We start from the raw sequence: 26,843 nt of genomic DNA, 5'->3' as shown, positions 1-26,843 counted from the left end.
ATATTTCGACGGGTCAAGCAGACAAGATTAGGAGGGCAGATTCAGTCAGTCATCGCTGCACTATGCATCACGTGGGTGGAGGCCGCAGCAGTCCGGGTCTGACCGACGCCCCTGTGGGAGTCAGGTGAGCGTAACAGTATGGTCATTGGAGGTGGGACAACCTTCCCAATCAAGCTGATGACACGGGAGGAAAATGCAGCAGGTGTGCTGCACCTCGAAGGAATCGAGGGAGTGGGAGCAACAGAGGCCAGTGCAGGGACACTTGCAGAGGACGGTGAGTACAACGTGCCACACGAAAACAACTATACACAGTGGACAGGGAAATGCAGCACAAACTACATGGAGATATGTCCAACTGCATGCCACCAACCCACATTCAACCCATAGAATGGCCAAAAAACCATTACCGTTGCCCAGGGGTACCCAAGCATTTCCCCCGTAAACATCCAAACATACATATCGCCACATGAGTACTGGTCACGTGCACGAAGTGACGACATGAGAAGCAACACATACACAAGGCACACACCAGACCAGGGTGGCGTGCATGCACCACACGCAATGTACCTCCGTACAACACTCACATGTGTGCACGCATCAAAGCCGTCCTGACGTCATGACTCCATGCACAGGCATCATGTCACATAATGTTGAAACTGCATGTTGCAAGGCCATAGAATGTCACAGAGGTGAATAACAGCATGCCCATCTCACCACCACAGGCACCTCGTCTGACAGCGAGCATGGTGGACTGAGTACATCCCAGCCACCAACACAGAGGAGGAGGACAACACCCTTTGTCACCACTGTCAAGGCCACACGAGCCTCGCTAATGCAAACTATTGGCCTTGTGAGCATGCCAGCTGCCCCTGCAGCAGCACCTGCATCCAAGGAGGCACAGCTAGCTGCCCATACAGAAGCTCCTGCACACACGGAGGCACAGCCGGCTGCCCCAGACACACAACTGTGGCCCAGCAAGATAGCTACTGCCCCCCCACCAACCTCCCAGATACTTCGCCACATTCACAGACGATGCAATGCAGGAGGGCGGGGACAGCACTGAGAGGTTGCTGCCGGACCACACCCCCTACCATTGTCCTGCCTTCAGCCCATCTGACCTCTATAGCCCACCTTCACCACCGATCCCCAGTATCCAGGAAATGGAAGTGTGCAACAGTACATGTGCAACTGCTGCATCCTAGGGTATATTTTGGGGAGGGGGTGTTTGGGAGGGTGTTTAGGGGAGGGTTAGTTGGGGACGGGGAGGTGGGGAAGAGGACGGGTGGTGACGAGGGATAATTGGGGAGGGGGTGGTGGGAGTTATAGTTGGGGAGGGGGTGGTGGGTCACACGTTTTGTGATGATTGGTTTTTTCGAAATACATATAGTTGTGTGAAGGCATTTACCCTCTGGACATTCATTTTGTGAAGTGGTCTGATTTATTATTGTGCTGCATCACATGCAGTGTGTGCCATGGGATCTATGCAGTTGATGGAACCTCAAAAGTAGTTCTCAATGAGATCCTGGCAGGCTGCACGCCCATCTCTGACATCCCTGTGTTGGTGTTGTTGCATGTCTACAGCGGCATCCCGATCATCATCAGCGTCCGCTGGAGGCATGTCCATGTCCAGGGGCAGGGGTATGTTCCCCCTGATGCATATATTGCTCAACATTGCACAGGCCAGGACTATCTTCCCCACTGTACATTAGTGTCCCACCTGAGCGCTGAAGGCACCAAAAAAGTGTCTTCAACAGTCCAAAGGTCTGCTCGATTGTCGTCCGTGTTCAGATGTGAGCGCAACTGTATGCTATTTCTCTGCTGCGTCTAGGGATCTCACAGGGGTCACCAGCCATTGTAGTAATGGATACCCGGAATCACCTGCATGGAAGGGGACACAGGGAGGGCTATTAGATTCAAGTGACTGGATGGACAGTGCATACATATAGGGATGTGAGTGAGTGACACATCCATCTGGGTCTGTGCAGGCCCTCATTCACCTTGATGCACCCTGTAACAGGCAATGCTGGTCAGGCCATGTGTATGGTCTGTCTCCCAAGGATGGGTTGATCGTGGTGGGTGGGGCCGAGTTGGGATATGATGGCTATTGTGACATGGCAGTGATGTGTTGCATGTGCCTGTCCATCCGTGCTCAGATTGTGATGGTGTGTCCATCCGTTGACCCATGTGGTAGATGCCAGTCGTGGCCACCCACTTTTGTGAGCTGATTGTATCCCTGCATTGGCATGGTGGCTGTGGGCCATGCACTGGTGCCAGTGAACGTATCCACTGTGCCCTGGTTCCCATTGAACTAGGTGTGCGTTGATGCTTTCACTCACCCGAGAGCTAGGCCCGCTGTCCCACATAAAGCGCCATGTATACAGGGTGCTGTTTCGCAGTGCCATGGAGTCATGGGTTGATCCCGGGAAGCATGCACAGCAGTGGGTGATTGTAAAGTCTGCATCACAGACAACCTGCATATTCGATGAGTGGTACTGCTTACAGTTTCGATACAACTCCTCTGTGGCGTGGGCAGCCACATGATCTATATGTGTGCAGTCCACTGCTCCCAATACATTAGTAATGTCTAAAGTGCATGGAAGCAGATCTTGGTGAAGTTGACCTGTGTCTGTGTGGTTGGTTTAGCAATGTGCAGGGACACATGGTGCAAGAGCGCATCTAGGGCCTGCACCAGCACAGTTGAAAATGCAGGATGTGAGATGCCATGCAGCTCGCCGACTGAGTGCTGGAATGTGCCAGGGGAAAGAAAATGCAGCACTGATGCCACCTTCAACAGGGGTGGTATGGCAGTCTGGATGCCTATGATGCTCTTGATGTCACCCTGGATGAACTCCACAAGTTCCAGGATGGTCTCCCTGTTCAGGCGGTATAGTGTATGGATCTGCCTGTCAGTCAGGGGCCAGGGTGTGGCCCTTGTGCGGGTTATTGATGCACGCCTCAGGGGCGCCACTTGCATGCCATTGTTCATCTGCATTCTCCTTCTCATCCTCCTCCTCCTCCACTGCCTGTAATCCTTTTGCAACTGATGCAGCTCCTTCTCATAAAGCTGCACTCCTGCATGCAGCACCTCTAGGTCCATGACTACTGCTACGAGGTGTAGCATGGTTGTGTTTGCCAGTGTATGTGGTGTCGGTGTGGTCCTTTTCAGCAGTTCTAGCGCTCATTGTGTGCAGCTTGGTGCATTGAGTGCACCTGTGGCCTGTTCCCCCACACCTGGGCCTGGTTTCCGCCTGCTCCACAGTGCCAGTGTTTCCGGCACAGTTTTCCCAGTGACACCAGCATTTTGGTGCCAGTGTTTCCAAGAAATCCGCAGTCGTGATGCTGACTTGTTCCTGTGGTGCTGGTGTTTCCAGCACGGCTTACAGAGGGTCCCGTTGTTTCAGTTCACTGTGCTACGAGCGACGGTAGCACAGTGGACCCTGTTACCGGTGCCGTTGTTACCGGCATTACTTCTCGTAGTGGTGCGGTGCAGAAAGAGTGCCGGGAATCGGAATTATCAGCATGTTATTTCCAGACCGCCACACTTGTAATGAGGCCCAATGTATTAATGAATGTAAAATAGGTAGAAATGTATTTGATCAATGGGTATCTCCACACTTTGCGGTTGCCACAGTGGAGGATTCCAGCTTTAACTCTGGTGAATCATTCATCATGCATAGATAGACCCCAGAGCCAGTAGCGATGTGTTTGTTACTCAGTAATTAGCAATTATTTACTCATTACTAACAGTTATTAAACCTTTGTTACATATTTAATATGCATTCATTAATTTGTGGTTACTCCAATACATTACAACATTACTTTGATATCACTTTAGTTATTTTAGGAGCCATGGCAAGTATATTCTCCAAATTTCTACCTTGCATATCCATTTCCAAAATGCGATCTAAATATCTGTGTACACAAGAAAGACAAATAGCATATGTTTGGATTAGGTGAAACCTACTGTGACAGCATAAACATACTCTTTTACTTTGAGCGCTATCCAGCCTACATTTTAGAAATTGACAATATATTCCTTGTATCAGTTTTACTCAAATATGTTGCAGAACGTGTGTGAATATTTTTTGCATAAAGCTTTGTTGGTGAATTTAAAAAGGTATTCTCCAATTGAAACTGACAATGCCATCCAATTTTCCAAACTTTGAAATTAAAGTGACGACTGTGTTTATCTACCAAAAGCAGCTTCTTCAGAAAGCCGTAAGCAAATTTCAGACATGTATTCATCTGTAGACCCTGAGGCCTGTGCTTTCTACGAGACACCTGCTAAACATAATTTGGTATTACAAATAGTCTAAAAAAAAGATGTTATTTTTGTCTTAACACTTTTCATACTAAGGTGGCAACATTTAGGTCCACATTCCTACTAACCCCATTTCTAATCAAAGAGCTGCCATAGTGCCTGGTACCAATCTATAAAAAACCTATTTTGGATATCACTTGCTTGCGCCCCGGGCATCAGTGAAGACGGGTCCTCTATAAGTCAGAGTTAAGATGAATTTAGCCAGACAGGCCTTCTTGAGACGTTCAACAACTGTCTCCCAAAATCGACATTCAAGCAGGGATTGCTGATGCCACAGATCTTGCCTTCTTCTGTAAACTCTGAAAATGGGATCTCCATGACAGCTTATGTTAATGTTAATGGGCATTTGTATAGCGCCTTTCACCATTGGTATGGTCTCAACACGCTGTACGTAGAACGCCCTCGGGGACTGAAGTCCAGGTCAGTGGAGATAGCCAGAGCAGTAAATAGTGCTGAATTGTTTGTGGTGGATAGCTGCATTTTAGTGCCGTAAGTAGTGTGCAGGGTATGTGAGAGAGGTAGCATGTGTGCAGCTAGGCCGAATTGTCGTGGGAGTAGCAGCATTCTAGTGGCAGAGATTCTACGCTCATCATATCCCCATTCCATTTGTAACCACAGAGTGTATTGCAAAAAGCAAACCCTTAAAGTTTTTTTAAAAAATTCCATCTTTAGAGGAATCAGATTTTATTTTTAAGAAATAAGGTTTTGGCGTAAGCCACATATTTTCACCTTATGTTCTCAGAATTACGCATTTGTCTCATAAATGTTTGATTTGAATTACTACATCATTAAACACAACAATGTATACATTAGTTAGAGCACTTCTTTGTGAGAACATATTTTCACAGTTTATCAAGCAGAACAACATTTGTCATTCATATTGCATAGTAGGTATATTATTCTGACAACTATGCGGACATCTTTCAGGCAGATGTCAACACTTGGCAAAGTCTTCACCAGGAGAGATAACTAGTAATTCTTTGCATTTTCCATCCACTGCACATGTGTAGAATAGGCCATTTCAGCTGAGTAACACACGCCACACCACCACGAGGTAGCCATGTCTGAAAATGCACCTCAGGTTCAGAGCCACTGAGCAATGGAGTATAAAGCACCACGTGAACAGAAAAGTTATCAGCTGAGTTGCCTTTGTTCCCACATAACCACATGCAAATAGACGATATCCAGTGGGAAAGAAAACATTCAGGTACAAATGCGTTATGGTGTCCCTTGTGCAGTTTAACATGTGCAAGGATCATTTGAGAGTGTTAATTATAAATGTGGAACTAAAATTACATTAGTATGTGGATGACATGTAACTATACCTCAAGTCAATGTAGAACCGGCTGTCATATACCTCGTCAACTTAAGTTCATTACATTTAAAACAGAGGGTTCGCTCCTATATTGCCCAGTACCTCCACCACCATCTTATTCGGAAGTGGATTTCAGCTGTCACCACCAAACGGATATCTCTAATGATTCCCTTTGCCAAAATATCACTGGCCTTCATCCTACACAGCAAGCTACATCTTTACTATCACATGAAAAACATGACCAAAGGAGCTCAACCCCAACTATATCTCCTTCAAAACATAAAGAAATTCACCCCTATCATATATTGCATATCGTACTTGACATGAGGAAGAGCTAAAGGGAGGATGTGTCATGAAACTAACAGAGGGTTACTATCCAAGTGATCCTAAAATGTGAGATACGTATGGAGTGAAACAGAGTGATGCTATATTTTGAGAGCTTCAGACACGACTTCTCGGTAAACAGTGAAAAGGTGTCAAAACTAGTGGCCTACCACCTTAGGAAAAGGTAATACAGTACCAGATCCCAGGTTTCCCAATGGAAAGTAGTTTTGTGGCAAACTAGGCAGAAGATATATATGCCAGGTGTATGAGATTATATCATAAAGTCAACTCAGATGGCATTGAGGAAACAGAGGAAGAGATTCAAAGGTTCTTCGATCAGAGACCTTTGGGGAGGGTTGATGCCGCGCATATGTCTGTGCTCGAGAATCCATTCCAGCTGGAAAAACTGGAAGTGGCACTCAAAGTGATGCAGAATAGAAAGAGCCTGGGATTGAATGGCTTCTCGTGAAATTTCTGAAACACTTGCATGCTTCCATAATCTGACTCGTAGTAGAGGTGGTGGAATGCTCACCGTGAGCAAATGTTCCTATCCCAACGGCAAGTGCTAATTACAGTATTCCAAGGAGAAAAGACCAGAAAGCAAGTAATCAAGCTATAACCCCATTACCCTCATTAACATGGTCACAAAGCTATATGCCTGTTAGGTTGGATACTGATAGACTCAACTTCGTAATGTGAGCCCTGATAATCAGTGATGATGTGGTGTTCATCAAGGGCAGAAAAGGAATCAGTAACACCATGCTCCTAAATGACCTGCCGAAAACTGCTGAGAGAATGTGTTTACCACCAATGCTGTCTCACTTAACACAGAAAATGCCTCCTATAGGCTCAACTGACACGTTCACTTCAGAAAACAGTCAAAATGCGGTTGTGTGGAAAAATGTATTTAAATGATCAGAGCACCATAAAGAGAATGGAAGTATATATTTAGACCATTGGATGTAAGTCAAACGTTTTTCAGCTGCATCAAGGGCAAGATAGGTATGTCCTCTGTTGCTGCTACTGTTTGACCAGACACTGGAACTAGTACTCAAATCTATTGGGCAAAGCATATCAAGAAAAGGCATGAAATTTTGAAATAAATAATACAGTGTAACACTATTTTCTGATGACATGCTGATTTTTGGCTCAAATCACAAGGAAAGCAATGTATTTTTAAGACACAAACACTTACAGAATTTACCATTGTTAACAGAGTGGAAGACAGGGGTCCTTCACAATGGGGTGAGAGAATGTGACTGTAGAACAGATGTTGCAGGGGAAGGTGAAAACATAAACCAGGGACGACGACAGGACAGAATGACATAGGAAGCGGATGGTGGAGAAAGTGCTGAATTAACGATGGAGGGGTGACGTAAAAGTGATCTAGGGTTGTCCATGAATGGCAGGGAGAGTGGAAAACAGTATGATGCAGTAGCGCAAAGTGCTAGGAAACAGGTCCATCAAAAAGAAGGGGAGCTTTGAGGTTGGATTCAAATAGTGGTAGAGTTGGAGTACTGCATAAAGGGAGAGGAAGAGGATTCAAGAGTAGGAGGGAGAGAGAGCAGGAATGAGAGGAAGCACAGGGGGCTTGAGTAGTGGCAGGGAGCTGAGCTGGGGATGATCTTAACGAGCGAGGAGGAGAGTGCGGAGCGAGATGCGCGGATACATACAGTGGGGTGAGTCCATGGACAATTTTGAAGATGATGAGAAAAAGTTTATACTTAGCCCTTTCTTTCATAGAAAGCCAGCCAATCTGGCGACGAGCAGAGGAGGTAGAAGTAAATCGAGAAAGGTTGAAAAGTGTGTGGACCGCAAAGTTCAGGACTTTGTTCAGAGGTGAAAAAGCATAGTTGGGAAGGCTATAGAGGAGACTGTCGAGGTAGCCAGATCTAGAAAGTACTAAGGAGGAGATTAGCTGTTTAGCAGTATTGAAAGGAAGAATGTAATGGATTTTTCTGATATTGAGGAGGGTGTGTCTGGCTGAAGTGGCGATTTGGACATGAAGAGCGAAAAGTTGCATGATGGGTCGATGATGACACCAAGGTTACGAGTGGAAGCAGAGGAAGGAAGGTAGTCTGGAGAGAAGAGAAGAAGAGGAAGCTATAGCCTGTTTGACTTGGAAGTAGTGAACCTCAGTCTAAGTGGAGTTGAGGATGAGCGAGTGAGATGCCTTCCAATATTTGATGGTGGAGAGACAGTTCAACATTTTTGACAACACCTCATCAGATAAGTAGTGAAATGTAGATTGACGGTCAGAATCTTTGAAAGTTTTGAAGGCAGCAGAGAGGTCAAGAAGAATAAAAATATATAAAAAGTTTGCATGCTGAGAGGAAGATATGAAGTTGCTGACATTGGGGAGAGCTGTCTCGGTAGAACGCAGAGGTCGGAGGCCAGATTGAAGAGGGTCTGGGAATATCAAGGTTGTCAGTGAGGATTGAATACTACTTGCTCTAGGATTTTGGAATAGTGTGATAAAAGAGAGACTCAGTGAATGTTGACAGGACAGTCAAGATCTAGACCAGGTTTCTTAAGGAGAGGGATGACAGTAGCTGTCTTATAGGATGAGGGAAAAGTGTCATTGTCAAGAGAGGATTTGAAGAGTAAATGAAGATGTGGAGCAACAGTGAGAGCTATGTGCTTCACAATGTGCGGGGACAGTGGGTCGTGGAGGAACATGAAGAGTTAGCCTTGACGAGTAGGGCAATACTTTCATTGGGGTTGGTGTGGGCAAAGGAAGACATAGTTATAGGGGAGGAGGGGAGGAATGGTCAGGAAAGGTGAGCAGGCAGAAGGGATAGAAAGTAATTAACAAGGGTATTGTGAATGGTAAAAATGTTAGATACCAAGTAGAGGGCAAGATCATTTGCAGCTAAATGTAAAGAAGATGGAGGTGTGTTTAGGAGGTGAGAGAATTAAGTACAGAGATTTTTAGAGGTGTCTAAATTGGAAGGATTGGGATTAAATGAGAGAGAGGTAGAGGTCACGTTTGGCAGAGTCAAGAGTGGAGGAATGGTTTTGAAGAGCAGTGAGATATAGTTGGAGATCAGAGGAGTATCTTGACTTTTGCAAAGTGAAAAGCTTTTTCTGCATTGCTATCAGTGTGCGGATGAGAGGTGTGATCCAGAGCCATGGAGGGGAGGGTTTAGGAGTGAATATAGTAAGAGGCTAGTGAGAGGAAAAAGGGGCATACAGAGCAGTGTTAGTGAATTCAGTGGATGTAAAAGTGAGTCCAGCGTTGGAGGAGGAGAGAGAGTGGTGTAGGTCATAGAGGTAGTCAGGGAGTTTGTAGCAGGGAAACATGTGCTTAGTAATAGTTGTAGTAGATGGAGAGAGTGAGTAAGAAGCAGGAGTGGAGATTGAGACAAAGACAATAAAGTGATCGGTGGAGGAGGCGCAGTGCAGATAGTAGAGGCAGAGAGTTGAGAGGAAATGAGAATAAGGTCAATGGGGTTTCCATTTCAATGGGTGGGCAGGGAGTGGACAGAAGAGAGTGCGTGGTTGTCAGGACTCGCCCCTGGAAGTTATGGAGTGCCTGGCGACTCTGATATCAGCTGATATCTACAGGCTCACCTTTTAAAGCAAGGCCACGTCCACAGCCCAGCGCGTTGTATCTGTTTTTTCCTCTGTTGCATTCAATGCTGCTGTGCTACTTTGTAGGGTGTTTTTCTCTACGTATTTTTTGCCTTCCTTGCCTTCTGTCCCTCCCGAGTCACTACGTTTCGTAGTCACCGTTCCTCTTGTTTGTTTTCCTTCATTTCAGACTTTCGCTTTACTTAGTCTCCTCCTTTTTCCACCTGTACTTCTTTCCGTTCCTACCCGCTTTCTGGGTTTACCTAGTTCTTACCTTTCTGTCTCCTCTTTCCTCCCTCCTCAGTCTTTCTGTCTTCTGAGCTGCACTCTTGTGGATTCTACGGTTTGCTCTGCTTCCCTGGCTCGTTGCTCCCATTCGCGGTCGCAGAGGTACTTTCGCTTTCACCGCATGCGCGGCTCTTCTCTCCTACTCATCCTGTGTCACTTGCTTCTCAGGTACGTGGGTTCCTTACTACTGCTCCTCGAATTTCTACTTTCACAACGCCTCCTTATTCTGTACTTCGTTCGTAGTCTCTTGTACTTATCTTTCAACCTTACGGTGCATCCTTTTTTTTGCACTCGTCATTCCGAGCCCTACCATCTTCGCGCTCTATTGAGCTCGATTGCCATATCCCTTGCTATCGAACTGCCATAACCACCTGTGGAACCTTGGCTACAGATCAAAGAACAGGACTTCACAAATCCATCACTATCATCCTGCATTGTCAGTTAAAGAACAAAGTACTGTTGGAACTACCAGGTTTTTTTTTTTGCCAAAGAGGCTTTTTCCCTGTGATTTGGGGTTTGGCTCCTTGGGGTTCCCCTTAGGCAGGTTCCCCTTCCTGTCAAGGTGGTCTCTGAGGAAGCCAGACCCTACTTACACGATAAAAAGAAGAAGCCAGTCAAAGAGAAACCGACAACCGACCACAAGAAAGCTAGGAAGAAGCCAGCTGCTAATTCCAAGGACAGTTCGCCAGAAGGCCCAGTTGAGGAGGAGGTTGGGGAGACACGAACGCTATCTGACAGTGGTAAAGTAGAAGAGAGTTAAAGTCAGTGGATGGAGCAGCATAGAGAGAGGGGAGATTGAAGTCACCAATGACAATCAGGTGGTGATCGGAAAGGAGAGAGTCAATTAGTAGGGCAATGTGGTCGAAGAATTGAACTACCAGACAAGGTGGCCAGTAGAGAGAGGCCATATGTATGCCATAGGGGGCAGTGATTGTGGAGATTGTGTATTCAAATGAGGGAGAATTAGCAGGAGATAAGGGAGTAGGAGAGATAGGAAGTATGGAGGATGAAAACAGTCCTACACCACCACCTCCTCCTGTGAGGCAGAAAGAGTGAGTGAAGGTGTAGGCAGGGTCATGAAGGGAACCAAGGGCTGCAGAGTCAAAGGGAGAGATCCAGGTTTCAGTAAGGGTAATGAGTTCAAGAGAAGGAGAATAAGAAAGGAAGACATCAGAGGTAACAGAGGTTTTATTGCAGACAGACTATACATTCCAAAGAGAAACAGAAAGAGAGTGAGATGTAGAAGTATAGCGACATTGAGTCTGAAAAATAGAGAGGCGCTGGAGGTAATTGTGAGAAGAGGATGTGTAATGGAAGTTGGGGTTGGAGTAGGTTGTGTGAATAGAAAGAGTAATAGGGTCAGAAGAGAGGTGGTGTCAAGGAGAAGAGATGATAGGGATGGGGAGAGGGTTGAGGTGGTTCTGCGTGGAGGAGAGTGAAGAGAGAAGTAGACAGGAAAGGACAAGATAGCATGAGAAGTTCATGGAGAGGGTGAAGCTGAGAAGAAGCAATCAAGGGTACTCAGACAACTAGCAAAACACAACATAGGCAAAGAGGAAAAGAGCTGGTCAACGGCTGATCTTCACCCTTTACGGTTCCACCCTTAACTGGGACTCCTCTGGCTGGATGCTGCTAGGGAGTTCAGAAGGGATGACACACGCTCTTGTCACCTGATCGCCTAGTCCATCAGTGGTTGGTCTCTCTGATATTGTCCCTGGTGTTACTGGGATGAGGCGATTTCTTCCTGATTGGTGTTCCCAGATGATCCTCTTGTGGTCTTCAGCTGGAGATGGGGTTGATCCAAGATAGCTGCAGGAAGTTATATCACTGATCCAAGATGGCCACAGAAAGTGATTTCACCAATCCAAGATGAATGCTGGACCCATCCAAGATGGCCACTTGCAATGAAGCTCCAAATAAAAGTTAAGCCAAAAACCAGAAGGGATGACAAACATTCTTATCACCTGATTGCCTAGTGCATCAGTGGTTGGTTGCTCTGATATTGTCCCTGGTATTTCTGAGATGAGGGGATTACTTCCTGATTGGTGTTCCCAGGTGAGGCTCTTGTGGCCTGCAGGGTGATGACACAGTACCACTACTCAAGATTTCGTTTAAGTAGTCCTTTGTAAATCTGACAATATCCAAGAACTTCTCAGCTGCCTTAACTACGATCATCATATTTTCAGTCTTGCTCTGATTTTGAAAGGAGCAATGAATTACCTCAATCATAAAAAGTAGAAATCTCTCTTTTATCATCACCAAAGTGTTCTCATCCACCTGTTTGTGGATCATCCGAACTCCGGAAGCACCTGTAGTAGGCAGTTGCTCAATTTTCGTCTGACAATCCTGCCTATTACTCTTCTGAACTTTTCCTTGCACCTGCACCACTGCATCAGCACAATACAATTGTTAGACACCCTCACTGTTTCAACCTGGTCCTCTCCCAGATACACAGGACTCTTTTTGTACATAGCACAGTGATTCCCACCACAGTTCCTGCAAATTGGATTTTTCTCATCTAGACATTCCTTAATATCGTGGCCACTCCACGTGACATTTAGCACAACATTGCACACCTCTGCAGACACTGGCTACAGGGCCAAACCTCTGACACTTAAAACACTACAATAGAGGGGGCACATACTTCGACACAAAAAACCTTTCAGGACTAATCTACAAATATTGTGGGACCTCCATAGACTTAAACACTGCCAATATTGTAGTAGATTGCACTACCCCGACCCAGCCGCCTTACTTCTGTTACGTTATCATGTTTAAGTTCCACAGGAGGCCAGGAGCTTGCACACGGCCAGGATACCACAGAAGGTTTTCCATGCTGTTGCTGTTGCCCAGATATGCTGTACATGGAGGCGTAGGGGTGGGTGCGTGTGGTTCCATGTTCTTTTGCCGACAGTAATTACATTGTGGCACTTTACCACAAAGTAATTACTTTGAGTTTTTTTCATCAACATTTTCATTTGGGTTCCCCCATCTCCCACCTTCCCCTTCGTCACTGCCCATACCCCAAAACCCTCTCCACCCCCTTTTTACCCGCTACCCCACAATTCCCAATTCCCTAAATAATTCTATGAACATTTGAAGTAATTACTTTGTAGTAAAGTACCACGAAGTAATTACTGTCTGCAAAAGGACGCGATACCGTGTGTGTGTGTGTGTGTGAAATATGTTGTTGATGCTGTTTGTGCTACACATGTTTTGGGGTTGCATGTGTGTTGGAAACGTTCAGTTATATTGCCTACGTTGTACCTGTTCAGTGTGCATTGAAAGCTTGCACTTCTATTGTCTGTGCTGCAGCTTTTATATGCGGAAGTGAAGTTTGGCCTGCTGCAGCCCACCTGCGTCTTGTTCCCTGTGTTGGAAACGCATGCACTGCTTGTGCAAGCGTTTTACATTTTCATTGTGCCACTCGCGGAACTCTCTTAACTATCTGCAATTTTACTCACATGTTATACTTTTGGTGAGGGAATGTTCAGGTTTTCCAGTTCTTAGCATGTGTTTACTTCCTGGACGTACAGTCAGCATGGGGAAGGCCCAAGTTGTCTTCATCAGCTTACGCTGCGCAAAATCAGTTGCCAACCTCGCCCATGTGTTTTTCAGATCTTCTCTTACAGAGACTACCTTTCACTATTGCTTGGAGACAATTTGAAAACAGAACTTCCACTCTACGACTCCTATGACCAGAAAATGAAACCGGATATCGCAAATGTCTTCACTTCGGCCTTCCGGATCCCACATACGACGGTCCCACCAAACCTCATCCTGCTGGACCCTGAATACAAGCCCAAAGGGCCGAATTTCAAAAAACACTTTTCTAAAACCCTCTTTGCGACCTATATGCCAGTAACAGAAGGTAAGTTGGAGCCCAGAGCGCCTTCCTCTGCCATCAGCTGGTTGTCACAGTCACACTAAACGTTCATTTCCATAGGCTCTGAAATCGTATATTATGTTCATTTGGCATCTTTTTTTAAATGTGTTTATTTATTTATTGTGATTTAGTTCACAGAACTGTACATATATTAACAAATGTATATCAAAATAAAACATCAGTTAGACCATTATAAAACATCAGAATCTACAAAATTACCATAAAAAGTAACATTTGAAAAGAATTACTGGATCCAGCTACATTAATGACTCCATGATATGATATGATATGATATGATGTGGCATTTATAACGCGCCCCTACACAAGTGTTTCAAGGCGCGATGAGGCAAGGGAGGGGGAAACAGAGGGAAGACAGACAACGATCCTACTAGGCCAGGTGTCATTCAGATCGCACAAGTGCATGGGAAGTGGGAGGGGACAGTGCAGTACATGAGATAAAAGAATTATAACAATAAGTAAGGGTACAGCCTGCAGGTGGCAAGTGCAAGGGTAAGTGCAGACAACTTGTCAAGTGCTGGTAGTGGGACTGCAGGGATACAGAAAACAGTCCTCAAGTGCGGGGGTTGCCAGGAAGGCAGTGCAAGTGTGCGACTGGTGGGGGAGGATGACCTGGGCGCAAGATCAGAGGGTAGCCAGGCAACCAGTGCAGTTTCGGTTTCAGCCAGTAAGTCAGCAGGGGAGAGGGGGAGAAAAATCAGAAGCAAAGAGAAAGGTTTTAAGGTGCTTCTGGAACCGGAGATGGTTCTCTTCAATTTTCAGGGAGGCAGGGAGGCAATTTGTTAAGGATTTCAATCAATCAGGCAACACACACCTTGGTCTCAGCCTAGGATGTAGCACTCAATTGATATGCCTATCTCTTTACTTTAAGCAAATTCAATTTGAGATGGTACACAACTCGTATCACACCCCCTTTTACAAATGCCCCGGGTCACAATGGACCATGAACCAGGCCAGTTGGTGAAAATGCAAGATTTATTTATTTTTAAAATCAAATTAAATCAGCCAATTTTAATATGGGGCAACAAACACCAATGGGGTGATAATCACAATAGAAATGTAAGCAATGCACTTAATTAACCTTCTCCGAGAACATATACACTACACACTGAATAGGAGCACTTTTTGGATGAGAATTGATAGTACCCAAGTTAAGGTTTCCCCCTGCAATTTTCCCTCAACCCACAAATAATCGAATTCTGAGTGGATAGAAAGAAGCAGCAGGTAGTCAGTGATAAGAGGCAGAAGACAGAATACAAATCCGACCTTCCCTCACAGAATAAGAGACTTTAAACCTTTAGCAAATGCCTAAAATAACACTTGGAAATGGCAAATAAATAATGAATATGCGGTTAAAACGTTGAAGTAAATATGATTTCTCCCTGAGGCAACAATGCATAGACAGTAACAATCACAATTTAATGGATCAACAAGGAGCATACAATTCGAAAATGAGTGGAAAGTTAACACAGCTGCAGCCAAATGACACGTTGAAAAATTAGCAATTTTCTCAATTCCATCTTTAAATTACCCAAACAGTTTTTAATAAAAACGGATGAAATACTCTGATTTTGAGTTTTTGGGCTGGGGAATAGATATACCTCACAGGGACAATATAGAGCTGAAAATAGGTCTCTAGCTGGTGAATTGAGAGAGATTTGGAAGGTGGAGTGAGGTTCGTTTTTAGGAAAATAGAGCAGTTAAAAGTGAGAAAATCGGTTTAAAAAAAAAGGAAAATGTTACTTACACTAAATTATCGACCATATATTGTTAAAGAGGAACACAGTAAGCTCCAAGGTTGATTCGCGAGGTCAACCTTGTCACCTCAGTGCTCAACCCCAACAATAAAATATATGGAAATTAGTTGGATTACTCCAAATATAACTAAGGGCTTATAATTTACACCAGACAAAATTGAAAAGAGATGGCGCTAGCACTTAAACATTAAGGACAGGATACAAGGATAATTCTAACAGTTTCAACAAGTTACCAGGCTATAAATATTACTACTCAGAGAGTGGGATAAGGACAAAGGCAAGACAAGATAGGCTATGTTTTTCTATGGGGTGGGGATTATACTCACAGTCCACTTTTTAGTTTTGGGATTTTTGGACAGTCAACAAGGTTTGGTCACCACACAGCGGCGCTCCTGGAAAAAAGTCTGCTGGGCAAGGTCTGGACACCGGGTAGCGAACAGCTGGGAAATTCGGGTCACTGGATGGCACATGTACCACTGGATGCAATTAGTGGGCCGCAATCCGGTCTGATTTCAGGTAGCAAAAGGTCTTCCCCTTTTTAATGGGAGTCTAGTGGATTTTTCTGGATCAATTGCCTTGATGGAGTAGGAATCAGTTATGCTTGGGTTTTGCAGTGAGCTCTGGAGTAGGATCAGCAAGATAAATGGAGCAGATCAGGAACGCTGCGCAGGAACTTCAGGAAGACTGTGTGTGTGTGTAATTCTGTCAGCTACTCTTAATAAAGAGCATGGTGAAATCACAGAATTATTGGTGGGCAGAACTGAGCTAGGCCTACCTCCAAGAAGCGGATAGGACAATCAATGATGGTTGTCACCTTTACACATTTATACATTTGTGGCATTTTAACAAATCATGGGCAGGTTACATATTGTATGCAGAGCATAGCAGTTCAATCCTCACAATTGTGGCACCTTCTACCAGTTTTTCACGCTTTTCAGGGAGAATTATATTACTTAAAATTCTATAACCTTACACATGTGTATACACATGTGTATAGATTATTTGTAGGCATATAAGTGTTAAAATTCGAAATGGCATCGTGGATACTTTCCTTATAATACCCAATTATCTGCCATTTCTATTCCCAAGGGGTCAGTGGATGCTACAATGTCTTAAATTATAAACCACAAAATCACATTTAAACTGTGACATTTTCACATTTTTGCAAAGTCCTGCTGCAGAGATGAAAGTCTTTAACATTTTTATTAATAAATAGTCTTTGGAAACAAATGTCAGTATTGTTCTCCATGTATGGGCATGCCTTTCCAAGGCTACCCCCTCACCCCAGGTTGTCACAGAGATTTCCTTTGAAGCTTTCTACTGGAAATCACGAGGAGGGGGGAATTTTCACTTCACACTTTAGTGTCCTAGAATTCTATTGTACGAGGATTGAACACAGACAACAGTCTGTCCAACCTAGCAATTATCACTTGTGTGTTCAAGGAGTTTACTGTGGGGGTCCTTATGTTACTAGCATCCTCCCAGCAGACCTGTTTGGCTGGTTCTCCTCCCATGTAGCCACTGCAGAAACCTATTTTTGGGCTGACTTCCCCCCCTCAGGCAGCCATTGCAGTTTGATTCAATTGTATTTATGTTTGCTTTCAATTGGAAGAAAACCTGCTGAATAGAACTATCTCATCCTTGTATTGTCACAGCACAATCCCCTTTCACATTGTTAGATAAGGGCAGGGCCTTATCCAACAGGCCCTTTTAAAACAGATATTTTCCTTTATTTTGCAAAAGTACATTTAACATGTGGTGTTTTGCAGCCATAGTTAGTTTCTTGTACACAACAGTCTGTACAAGGCAAAGGTCTCCTGGAATGGACAAGTGCATAGAAAGCTGTGATTTTCTTTTCAAGCAGTGATTTTGACATTTGGTAACACAATTTAAGCATTTCCCGTGTCGCTGAAGGAAAGCTCTTGTTGATTTTCTCAGGTTTAGCTGGCAAAGCCTGTCATTCAGGAATAATGCTCTTTTCTGATGGACCACAATGTGAATATGGCTGGGCATGACAGGGTCTTTTTGACAAAAGCAGCTTGGTGAAAACATGGAAAATAGCATCAGAGCAGCATCATTTTAGAGGTCACATATTCCCTTTTTCAATGGGAATTTTGGGCTTGCAGCAAAGCAGCGCTGCTTTTTCACTAGATTTCTTTAAGACAAACAAGAACACACCCTAGTAGCCTTTCTCGGGTGCTTCCTGTTCCATCTTGCCCCATGGCACTTGGCAAAACAGTGCAGCCATCTTTTTTGTTGCTGCAAAATGCAGTTTTGGTGCAATGGTGCTCACTGGAGCCAGCACAGCCATTTTATTGTTTCTGCTGAAGCGCAGCTTGGTTATGGATAAATTGGGTCAATGTAGCCCACAAATCCCCCACCCCGACTCTTCTGAGATCCTTGTCGAGGGAGAGTAGGGCAAGGTGGGCTTCATCAGTTAGGAGTCCTTCCATCAGAGAGCGGTATGCCACGATCCTCTCGCTGTCTCTCGTTTGAGCGTGAAACGACACCAACAGCTTTCTCTTGGATCTTTCTTTATGCTGTTGAGCGACACCCCCAGATTTTCTTTGATTTCTCCCTTCCACGTCGCCGGGGAGGTCCTCCTTGTTCTTTGAATCGGTGCAACCAGTACAAATCTATTAAATAAATAAGAACTGGTTACTTCATTTTCCCACTAACTGCCATCCAATTGGGTTGACAGCAGTGGGACATGCATGTATTCAATAATGGCAATTGATAGTGAAGAGAAATACTCAATGTTACATAATTATACTTATAAATCCATCATTCCCTTCGGATTCTTCTTTTTCTTATTCTCATGCTTCATATGTCTCCTCTATTTGATTCTCTCTTGTCTCCTCAATTTGCTGCAAAGTGTGCCTAGGGTGACAACTCTTTAGCTGATTAATATGGACCCATTTCTCTTCTGGCGTTCTCATTTGGAGATGCAGATTCTGTAGGCGGCAGGTGAAATTTTATCTACAATTTCAAAAGGACCCCGCCAGCTTGGCAAAAATGTACGCTCTTTGATCTGGTTCCTTTGGAAATTGTACAAGTAGACCCTGTCTCCTACTTGGTATTCCTTTTTGGTTGTTTTTAAATCATATTGAGTCTTCATACTATCTGCAGATTTTTCTAGATTCCGCTGAGCATACGCAAAAGCATGTTGAAGGTTTTTTCTTAGATTCTCAACATACTCATGAATTGTGGAGGCGTTTATCAGTGTCTGCTCTTGTGTTCTATAGAGCAGATGCTGAGGGAGCACCAGCCTTCGTCCAGTTATCAGCTCAAATGGAGACATCTTGGTTGCAGAAGAAGGTGTAGATCTGATGGCCATCAGGACAAGCGGTAATCGGATATTGCAACTTGGCCCAGAGTCTGCCACAAACTTTTTTAGAATGCGCACAATGGTTTTATTGTACCTCCCAACTCCACCTCTAAAGGACAAGCGGTATGCAATGTGAAGTTTCCTTTTTACCCCAAGTATCTCCCACATCTTTGTCATCACTTTGCTGGTGAAGTGACTCCCCCGGTCTGACTCAATCCTTTGGGGTAGGCCAAAACGTGAGAAGATGTAATTGATCATCAGAGCAGCTGCTGTTTCTGCCTTGCAATTTGGAGCCAGGAGACATTCCACCCATTTGGTAAACAAGCATGTTACGGTTAACATGTACTTGTTCCCCCTAGAGGAGCAAATCACGGGCCTGATGAAATCTACTTGTAAATCTGACCAAGGCAGTGTCACCCCCCCCTTCTGGAGGGGAGATCGGTGTGTGAGTGAAGTTGGCTGAAATTGTGCACACACAATACACCCCTTCAAGTATTGGTCAAGGTCCTACCCCATGTGTGGCCAGGATGCAACCTCTCGCAAGATTTCTTAAGTAGTGTGAAACTCCCGATGCCCAGCTGTGACCGCATCATGGGCGTGACTTAGCATCAGGCTTCGGAATGAGGTAGGGACCACCTCCTCGTCACAGCCAGATATGGATCTCCTTAACAACAAACCGTCTTGGATTCGGAACATTTTTGGACATTTCATTAACACTGTGAAGTCCTCTTTCCCAATGTAATCGGTATCCGCCAGTGGAAAGTTCTCAGGGTCCTCAATGTGTTGATAAAATTTACCAATAATCGGATCCCCTTTTTGTGCCGTGGTTAAATCAGCATTTGGGGTCTCCTTAATCCACTGGACAGTTGAGAGTTCATTGTGAGCATTTGTATAGGACCTAGTGATTGCAGTGACCTGGGTTTCCCCCACCAGGGACTCAATCTCGAGGAGATCCCCCTGGATGGCTCTGGTTTTGGCCAGCTGATCAGCCATGTGGTTTCCAGTTTTGTCTGGCCCCTCTATCCTGGAATGACCCTTGATCTTCTTCCAGTAGATGGTCATCCCACTAGAGGTGACCAGATCATCAATATTTTGGATTAGCTTGCCATGTTTAAGCAATTTGTTGTTAGCACATAGCATGCCTCTGATGTTCCAATTTACCAGGTGCTCCACGAACCCGTTCCGGACATAATCTGAATCAGTGATTATGACCAGTTTGTGGAGTTGCTGTTGGACGGCAGTGAAGATGGCCTGATGAGCTGCCATCAACTCCACCATCTGACTATTGCGGGGACTGATTTTGTACCCAGGGGAGCGTTGTGGACATCATTTGCCCAGGCATTCCCAACGCCGGCCACCAGTTCCTTTTCCCCGTCGTCAACATGGTAGGAGCACCCGTCCACATAAACTGTGGGCATTCCCACGCACTTGTCCTCTTCATAGACTTTGTCCGGGGAATTCAGGTACGCCTCCATGTTGTCCTGGGTTTTAAGAGTTTCATCCTCGAGACAGTTATCTCTGGAACAATCATGCAAGTAAGCCAGAACTTGCGCTAGGGGACTCTTCTTGTTTTGGGCATATCTGACCTCCATAGGAAAGCCTTGCATTGACAAAATCCAGGAAGTAATTCTGGAATTACTCACATTTCCGCCCCAGATTTTGTCACTTTGGAGGTATTGCAGAGGCTGGTGTGGAGTCTCCACTATGATGTGTTCCCCCTGGATAAACGGGCGGTAATCTTTCAATGCACACACCATTGCCAGGAGTGCCTTCTCACAATCGTTGAATTTTCCTCCACAGAGGATAAAGTCTTGCTTGCATAGGAGATGACTTTATTGACCTTGTCATGCTTTTGATATAATACTTCTGCCAAGCATGTATTCAAGAACCCTGTCTCCAAGAAGAACTCCTTGTTTCTGACAGGGTAAGCTAGACACAGCGCTTGTGAGAGGCTTCTTTTGAGTTGCTTTACTGCCTCAGCTTGTTCTGGACCCCACTCCCTCTTGACCCCCCCTTCAACAGATGGATCAGGGGTCTTCTGATCTCTGCATAATCCTCAATGAACTTCCTACTGTAATTAGTCAGTCCAAGAAGGCTTCTTAGATCCTGCAGAGTTGTGGGGTCTGTAAGTTTTAGGAGTGCTTCCACTTTCTTCTCTTGGGGACAGAGACCCTCAGGAGTTATTTCATGTCCCACGAAGTTGACACGGGTTCTGCACCACTGTGCTTTTTGAAAGGATAGTTTTGATCGGGCAACCCTCAACTGTGTCAGAACATAACAGATTTCCGCTATGTGTTCCTCCGCAGTTGAGCTTTTTATGAAGACATCATCCACATAGGCCAGGTTACCCCTTTCACCCAAGTCAGGCATGGCCTTATGTAGGAAGATGGTGAATTTGTTGCCGGAGTGGATGTATCCGGAGGGAGTCCGGGTCCAGGTGTACTGCTGCCCCCAAAGATAAACGCCAGCTTGTATTGGTCCTCCCTACTGACAGGCACGGTCCAGTGTCCATTGGTCAGGTCAATGGCAGTGTATAATTTTGACCCCTGGATCTGGGCCAGCCCCTGGTCAATGTAGGGGAGAGGCCATCGGGACATGTGGACCCGTTTATTCCGCTCCCACAGGTCAGCACAGAGTCTCCACTGGCTGTTCGTTTTTAAAATCCTCAGCACCAGATTATTAAAGGTGCGGTGGACTGGACAAATTATCCCACAGGACTCAATGTTTTTGATGATTTCTGTCAGGGACTCCATGGATGCGAGAGGCAAGCGGTATTGCTTCACAAACACTGGAGTCATTCCAGGGTCTGTGGGAATTGTTGTAGTGTGGATTTCAGTGGGACCACAGTCATTCGAGTCCACCACAAAGAGATCTTGAAAATCTAGTCTCACAGGCATCAGCTAGGTTGACCCGCTCTTCAACCATTTGCCTGAAGCCTGGGAAGACTTCCAGTTTTGCTATTTCAGCTGCCTCCTCCAGCTGGGTGGAGAGGTCCCTGGTTAGAGTATTGACCTGGACAGAGGGTTTCAGGTTGGAGAGGCTGTCATTGTGGACCTGGAAGATCAACTCATCCTGCCTGATGCCACAGGTCACCCCTTCCTCACCGTAAGGGCAGGAAGAATACAGCAGGAAATTCCCCCCTTGCTGGGTGAAGATCCTGTCTGGTGGTAAATCAAAGTCATTGTCACTGTCATTGTCAAAACAGTCATTGGGGAATGGTCCTATCAGTTCATTTTCTAGATCCATGAAAAAATGTCAGTCATCAACCGCCATTCCAATAATGGTGCCTGCGCCCAGAGTGATACTCCTAGGGTCGCTGTTATCCATCAATGTTGGAATGATGTTGTGTTCTACATTGACTAATGGTGTTGGATTTAACCCCAACCCCTGCTGTTGGAGATGGGCGTTGATGTGTACATATGCGTCAGGATTCTGCAGTTTCTGTACTCTTTTAATTTTTAATTCAAGTGGGAATAGTCAGGTCTGTCCTGGGATGGTGACCTCCTCTCAAATTTGAACTTCAACTGCATACGGCAGCAATTGGGCTGACCGAAATTCTTTTTCAGAATCATCAAAGTCCATGGGATTTCCCCCTAGATGGGACCAGGCTTTGTAATTTATCAGGTCCAAATTAATGGCAAAACGATTGAGAATGTCACTGCCTAAATAGATTGAAGGAGGGACATCTTGCGCAACCCAGCAATTATGTTCTATGCTTTTGTCACCTATTGCAATTTTGAGCATGCACCTGCTAGGCAGGAGATGTTTGGAATTGGGAGTTTCCAGGACCATTTCCTATTTATCGATCAATTTAAATGTGGGAATGACTGATCTTTTGGGCGCTTTCCAAACATGGCTATGCTGATGACGCTCTTACCGTTGTTCACGCACACTCGGACGAGAACAGACTCCTTCCCCTCATTTAAATGAATAGGGATGAACAACTGTCCTCTAAGTTTCTGAATGTCAGCTAAACTTTGAGCTGGTTTCTTATCACGTTTGACTATAGAATTGGGATTTTTAGATTGTGAATTGGTATACAATTTCAAAGTATTTCCTTCCAGTGTGGAATTCCACTTCAAACTGGAAGGTTGATTTTCAGGAATGGAGATGAGTTTCCATCACCAGTTTGTTGTCCTACAGCAATTACTGTCACGTCAGGTATTTGTTTGTTCTTGAAATGAAACTCAATATGATCAGGCTTTTGTTCAACCATGCGGCATGTGCCATTTAAACTAACATGGTTGACACTCTGTTTTAATTTTATTGGCCTGTTAGTCTGAGTCCAGAGGACCTTGTTCACACAGTCTATTAGGGGGGACACCCTGTGCAGGGTGTCATTCCCCAGTAGACAGGGTGTCTCCTCTGAAGTCACGACTATGACCGGGTGTTTCATTTTGTGTTTTCCAATTTTTATTTCCAAATCCACTCTCCCCCTGACAGGAATTTCATTCCCGTCGAAGTTTTGGACTTGTCCAGGAAGAGGGGTGAGAGGGATCTGATATCTCTCCCCATTCCTGAATTTAGCTGATCAAAGGCCCTTTTTGACAGAAGAGTGGCTTGGGATCCAGTATCAGGATCCTAGTACAGTAGTCGCCTGTCTGTTTCCATTTCCTTCCCACTCTCCCCCTCCCTTCCTTATCTATGTCTTAGCTCTTGCACTATCTGAAATGTCGTCAGGCCGAGTACGATATTTAATTTCACATCCTTACTGTTCATGGCCTGTAAGAATGTGGTTGTATTTTCCCTTGTTCCCTCCCTTGCCTTGAAGCGCTTTGAAACACACTGTGTATAGGCGCTATATAAATAAACTATCATATCATATCATCCACCAACGCTGCAAATGTACATTGCCCTTGTACTTGGACCGGAGCATAAAATCTACCCTCTTTCTCCTCCAATGGGCAAAGGTAATGTGCATTGCGGGCAAAAGCTGATGGTTACATTCTTTGTTTTAGACTCCGACACAGGGGTAGTTTGGGCATAATTCTGTGTTGGAGTTTGGGAATCTGAAAGAAAAATGTGACCTTCCGATATTTGGGGAGTTTCGGGCTCCTTCTTTTCCGATTATGGGCTGCCCCTCCCTTTTTGGAGGCAGTCAGCAGAATTGATTTGGTTAGTTTGGGAATCCTCTTTCAATACTTGATTCTCAGGATACTCATTCCAGGGTTCAAGGATGGGCGATACTGAATCAGTCCCTACACGCACCCAGTCTATGTTTAGATCTCTTGGGACCCATTTTTCTTTGGTAGGAGTACCCCGTCCCTGAAGGAGAAGATTCTTTTCCCAGAATCCAATAAGGATTCTTCCCCTTCAAACTGGAGGACACTAACCTCCTCCACAAAATGGGCCTTTTTGCTGACTTTACTTCTCCTACACACCCTCTGTTGCCTGGGTTCCAGATTTTCAGGGGCAAGAGATTTTTGTTCTTGTTCCTTGGCATCCAAGGGCTTTTCACAAGTGAGGAAGGAAGCTTCCTCTAGGGCTTTACACCCCTCTTACCCCTGTGTCTCCTCCTATAGAACTGGTGAGTTGTCAGGGTTCTCGCCCCGTCATTGTTCTGGGGTGCCAGACCCTTGGTTTGTGGGGTTCTGAGCCGCCATGTTTGTCTGAGGGTTCTGTTGATTCCTCAACCTGTGACCCAGATCCTGGGTAAGGTTCTGAACCTGGCGCTCCAGTTGGGACACCTGTTCCAGCTGGTATAGGGGTCTCTGTTCAAATCTAGGTGGATCACAGGAAGGGTAACTATCCCTTCTCCCGTTCTACCCTGGATATTGTGATTTTTTGGTAACCCTCCACCTTTGGCCTTCCCTCTCCCGGATTGGGTTGTCTGGTTTCCTGAAAGCGGGAAAAGAAAGGAGGGTTGTCCTGTAGGTTGGGGATTTGTGAGTACCGTGGGAAGAAACTTAACCCAGCATGTGGGGGATTACTGCCCTCCTGGGGGAAGTTAGGAGGGAAGTTTCCCAGGGCAGTACTTACCTGATTGGATCCCCCCTTGGGCTAGAGGAATCCATACATACCCCAAGATTGGTTGATTGCCCTTGTATCTGGGACTTATACAATCAGGGGAGTTAGGGGTCCAATTGGTGGGAATAGTTCCCTGACTTCCACCTGTTTGTGATTGGCCTGTAGGCATTCTGGGTCTCTGATTTTGCTGATTTTGTGTAGGTACATTTTTAGGCTCCCCATCTCTAGGTCTAGAATGTATTAGATCTAGGATACTCCTTTTCCAACCTCACTAGTTTTTCTTTCTCAGCCCCTATCTCTTGATAATATGCAAATATCTGAGCCTTTTGTTCGGCTATCAGGGTTTTACTGGCCTCTATAACCCACCCTTGTGCTGCCACTTGTTTGTGGAGCCCATCATTCTCTTCACAGAGGGCCTCGTTATCTCTTTATGCTGTCTGTATAGTTTGGGCACCCTGAGCCAATTTTTGTTGCAGGAGACTCACCTCCTGAGTTTGTGCATCTTTGGTTTGGGTATTCTCTTCCAGAGCACCTTCTATCCGCCTGGCGTGCTCCAATAGATTCCCATATTCTGTCATGAGTTCATTTCGTTTCTGGAGGCCTAACTCACTTCCTTGTAACTCTGTTTTTAATTTGCTTACTTCCTGGCATAGGGCGTCTTTCTCCTGATTTAGGGTGCCTCTCTGTTCAGCCAGGTCATCCCTTTGTTGCTTGATGGTATTTCATTTTTTGGGCTCTTGATAGAATTCTGCTTGGGAGTGTTCTTTAATAATGTATTTGCTATTCTCCTCTTCCAACCTTGTGACCTGATCTTGTAGCATGGTTATTTGTCCTGAGCAGCTCATGTTATACGTTCATTGTTGAATCAGTTTCTGTTGACTTTCTTCCAGTGAGTCAACCTTTTCCTGACACCATAGTCTTAATGCGTCTAATTGGACCTCTTGGTCTACATTATTCTGTTGTTGGAGGACCAAGTCCTCTTTTAAGTTTTTTAATGTAATCTCCAGATTCTGCCTCAAACTCTTGACTCTTTTGTAATTTTTGTTCTGCTAATTTCAGTTCCGTCTGGATTTTATTTAATAGTTCAGAATGATTCTGCGCAAGAGTTGTACTTTCCTCATGCTTTTCCCGCATCACTCCCATGTGGAGATACACGTAGGCCACGATTCTGGCAATTTTAATTTGCTTCTCTTTAATTTTTGGGGTCATATATAACTCACTCAAAGCTTGGTGTAATAGGCCACCGTCCTGCCATATGTCCATGTCTATGGCGGTGACCTGTTGCGTTGTTTCTTCTAGCCAGACTTTTACGTCTTGTTCTGGCCATTCACCTCTGGCAAATAGCTTGCGCCGAAGGTGCTCACTAGCCATATTGATCTCTACTGTGGTGATTTTGGACATGTTCTTTATTAATTTATTTATTTATGTAAGGGTAATCTGTATTCTATTGCTTTCTGTCTATTTTGGGGTTGATTTAGCTTTAATTTTTAGACACTGGCCTGGTACTTAGAGTATTTGTTTTTGGGGAGGCGCTTTTACAGTGTAACCCAGTATTCCAACTACACAAAGTATCACTACCTTGCAGGTTAGTCTGCTGTGTTAGACTGCACGAGTGGCAACCAAACTCAATCCCAAACAGAGCCCCCAAATTTGTTAAGGATTTTCAATCAGGCGACACACACAAAAATCAGAAGCAAAGAGAAAGGTTTTGAGGTGCTTCCAGAACTGGAGATGGTTCTCTTCAATTTTTAGGGAGGCAGGGAGGCAATTTGTTAAGGATTTCAATCAATCAGGCAGCACACACCTTGGTCTCAGCCTAGGATGTATCGCTCAATTGATATGCCTATCTCTTTATTTTATGCAAATTCAATTTGAGATGGTACACAACTCGTATCACACCCCCTTTTACAAATACCCCGGGTCACAATGGACCATGAACCAGGCCAGTTGGTGAAAATGCAAGATTTATTTATTTTTAAAATGAAATTAAATCAGACAATTTTAATATGGGCAGCAATCACCAATGGGGTGATAATCACAATAGAAATGTAAGCAATGCACTTAAT

At 44.9% G+C, this 26,843-nt stretch overlaps 1 protein-coding gene across 4 annotated transcripts in view; it reads left to right on the top strand.

Moving 5' to 3' along the window:
* LOC138582114 (lactoperoxidase-like) overlaps positions 1 to 26,843 on the top strand; it is a 464,456-nt gene that overhangs the window by 263,984 nt on the left and 173,629 nt on the right. For all 4 annotated transcript variants that reach the window (XM_069653095.1, XM_069653094.1, XM_069653093.1 and 1 more), the window contains one exon: positions 13,440 to 13,692. In XM_069653095.1, the coding sequence (XP_069509196.1) occupies positions 13,440 to 13,692 (253 nt within the window). The remainder of the gene's footprint in view (positions 1 to 13,439; positions 13,693 to 26,843) is intronic.

The sequence above is a fragment of the Ambystoma mexicanum genome, chromosome 3q (assembly GCF_040938575.1).
Source record: "Ambystoma mexicanum isolate Mex_15411 chromosome 3q, UKY_AmexF1_1, whole genome shotgun sequence".
In the NCBI taxonomy this organism is placed as follows: domain Eukaryota; kingdom Metazoa; phylum Chordata; class Amphibia; order Caudata; family Ambystomatidae; genus Ambystoma; species Ambystoma mexicanum.
This window is presented reverse-complemented; position numbering and strand designations above follow the sequence as displayed.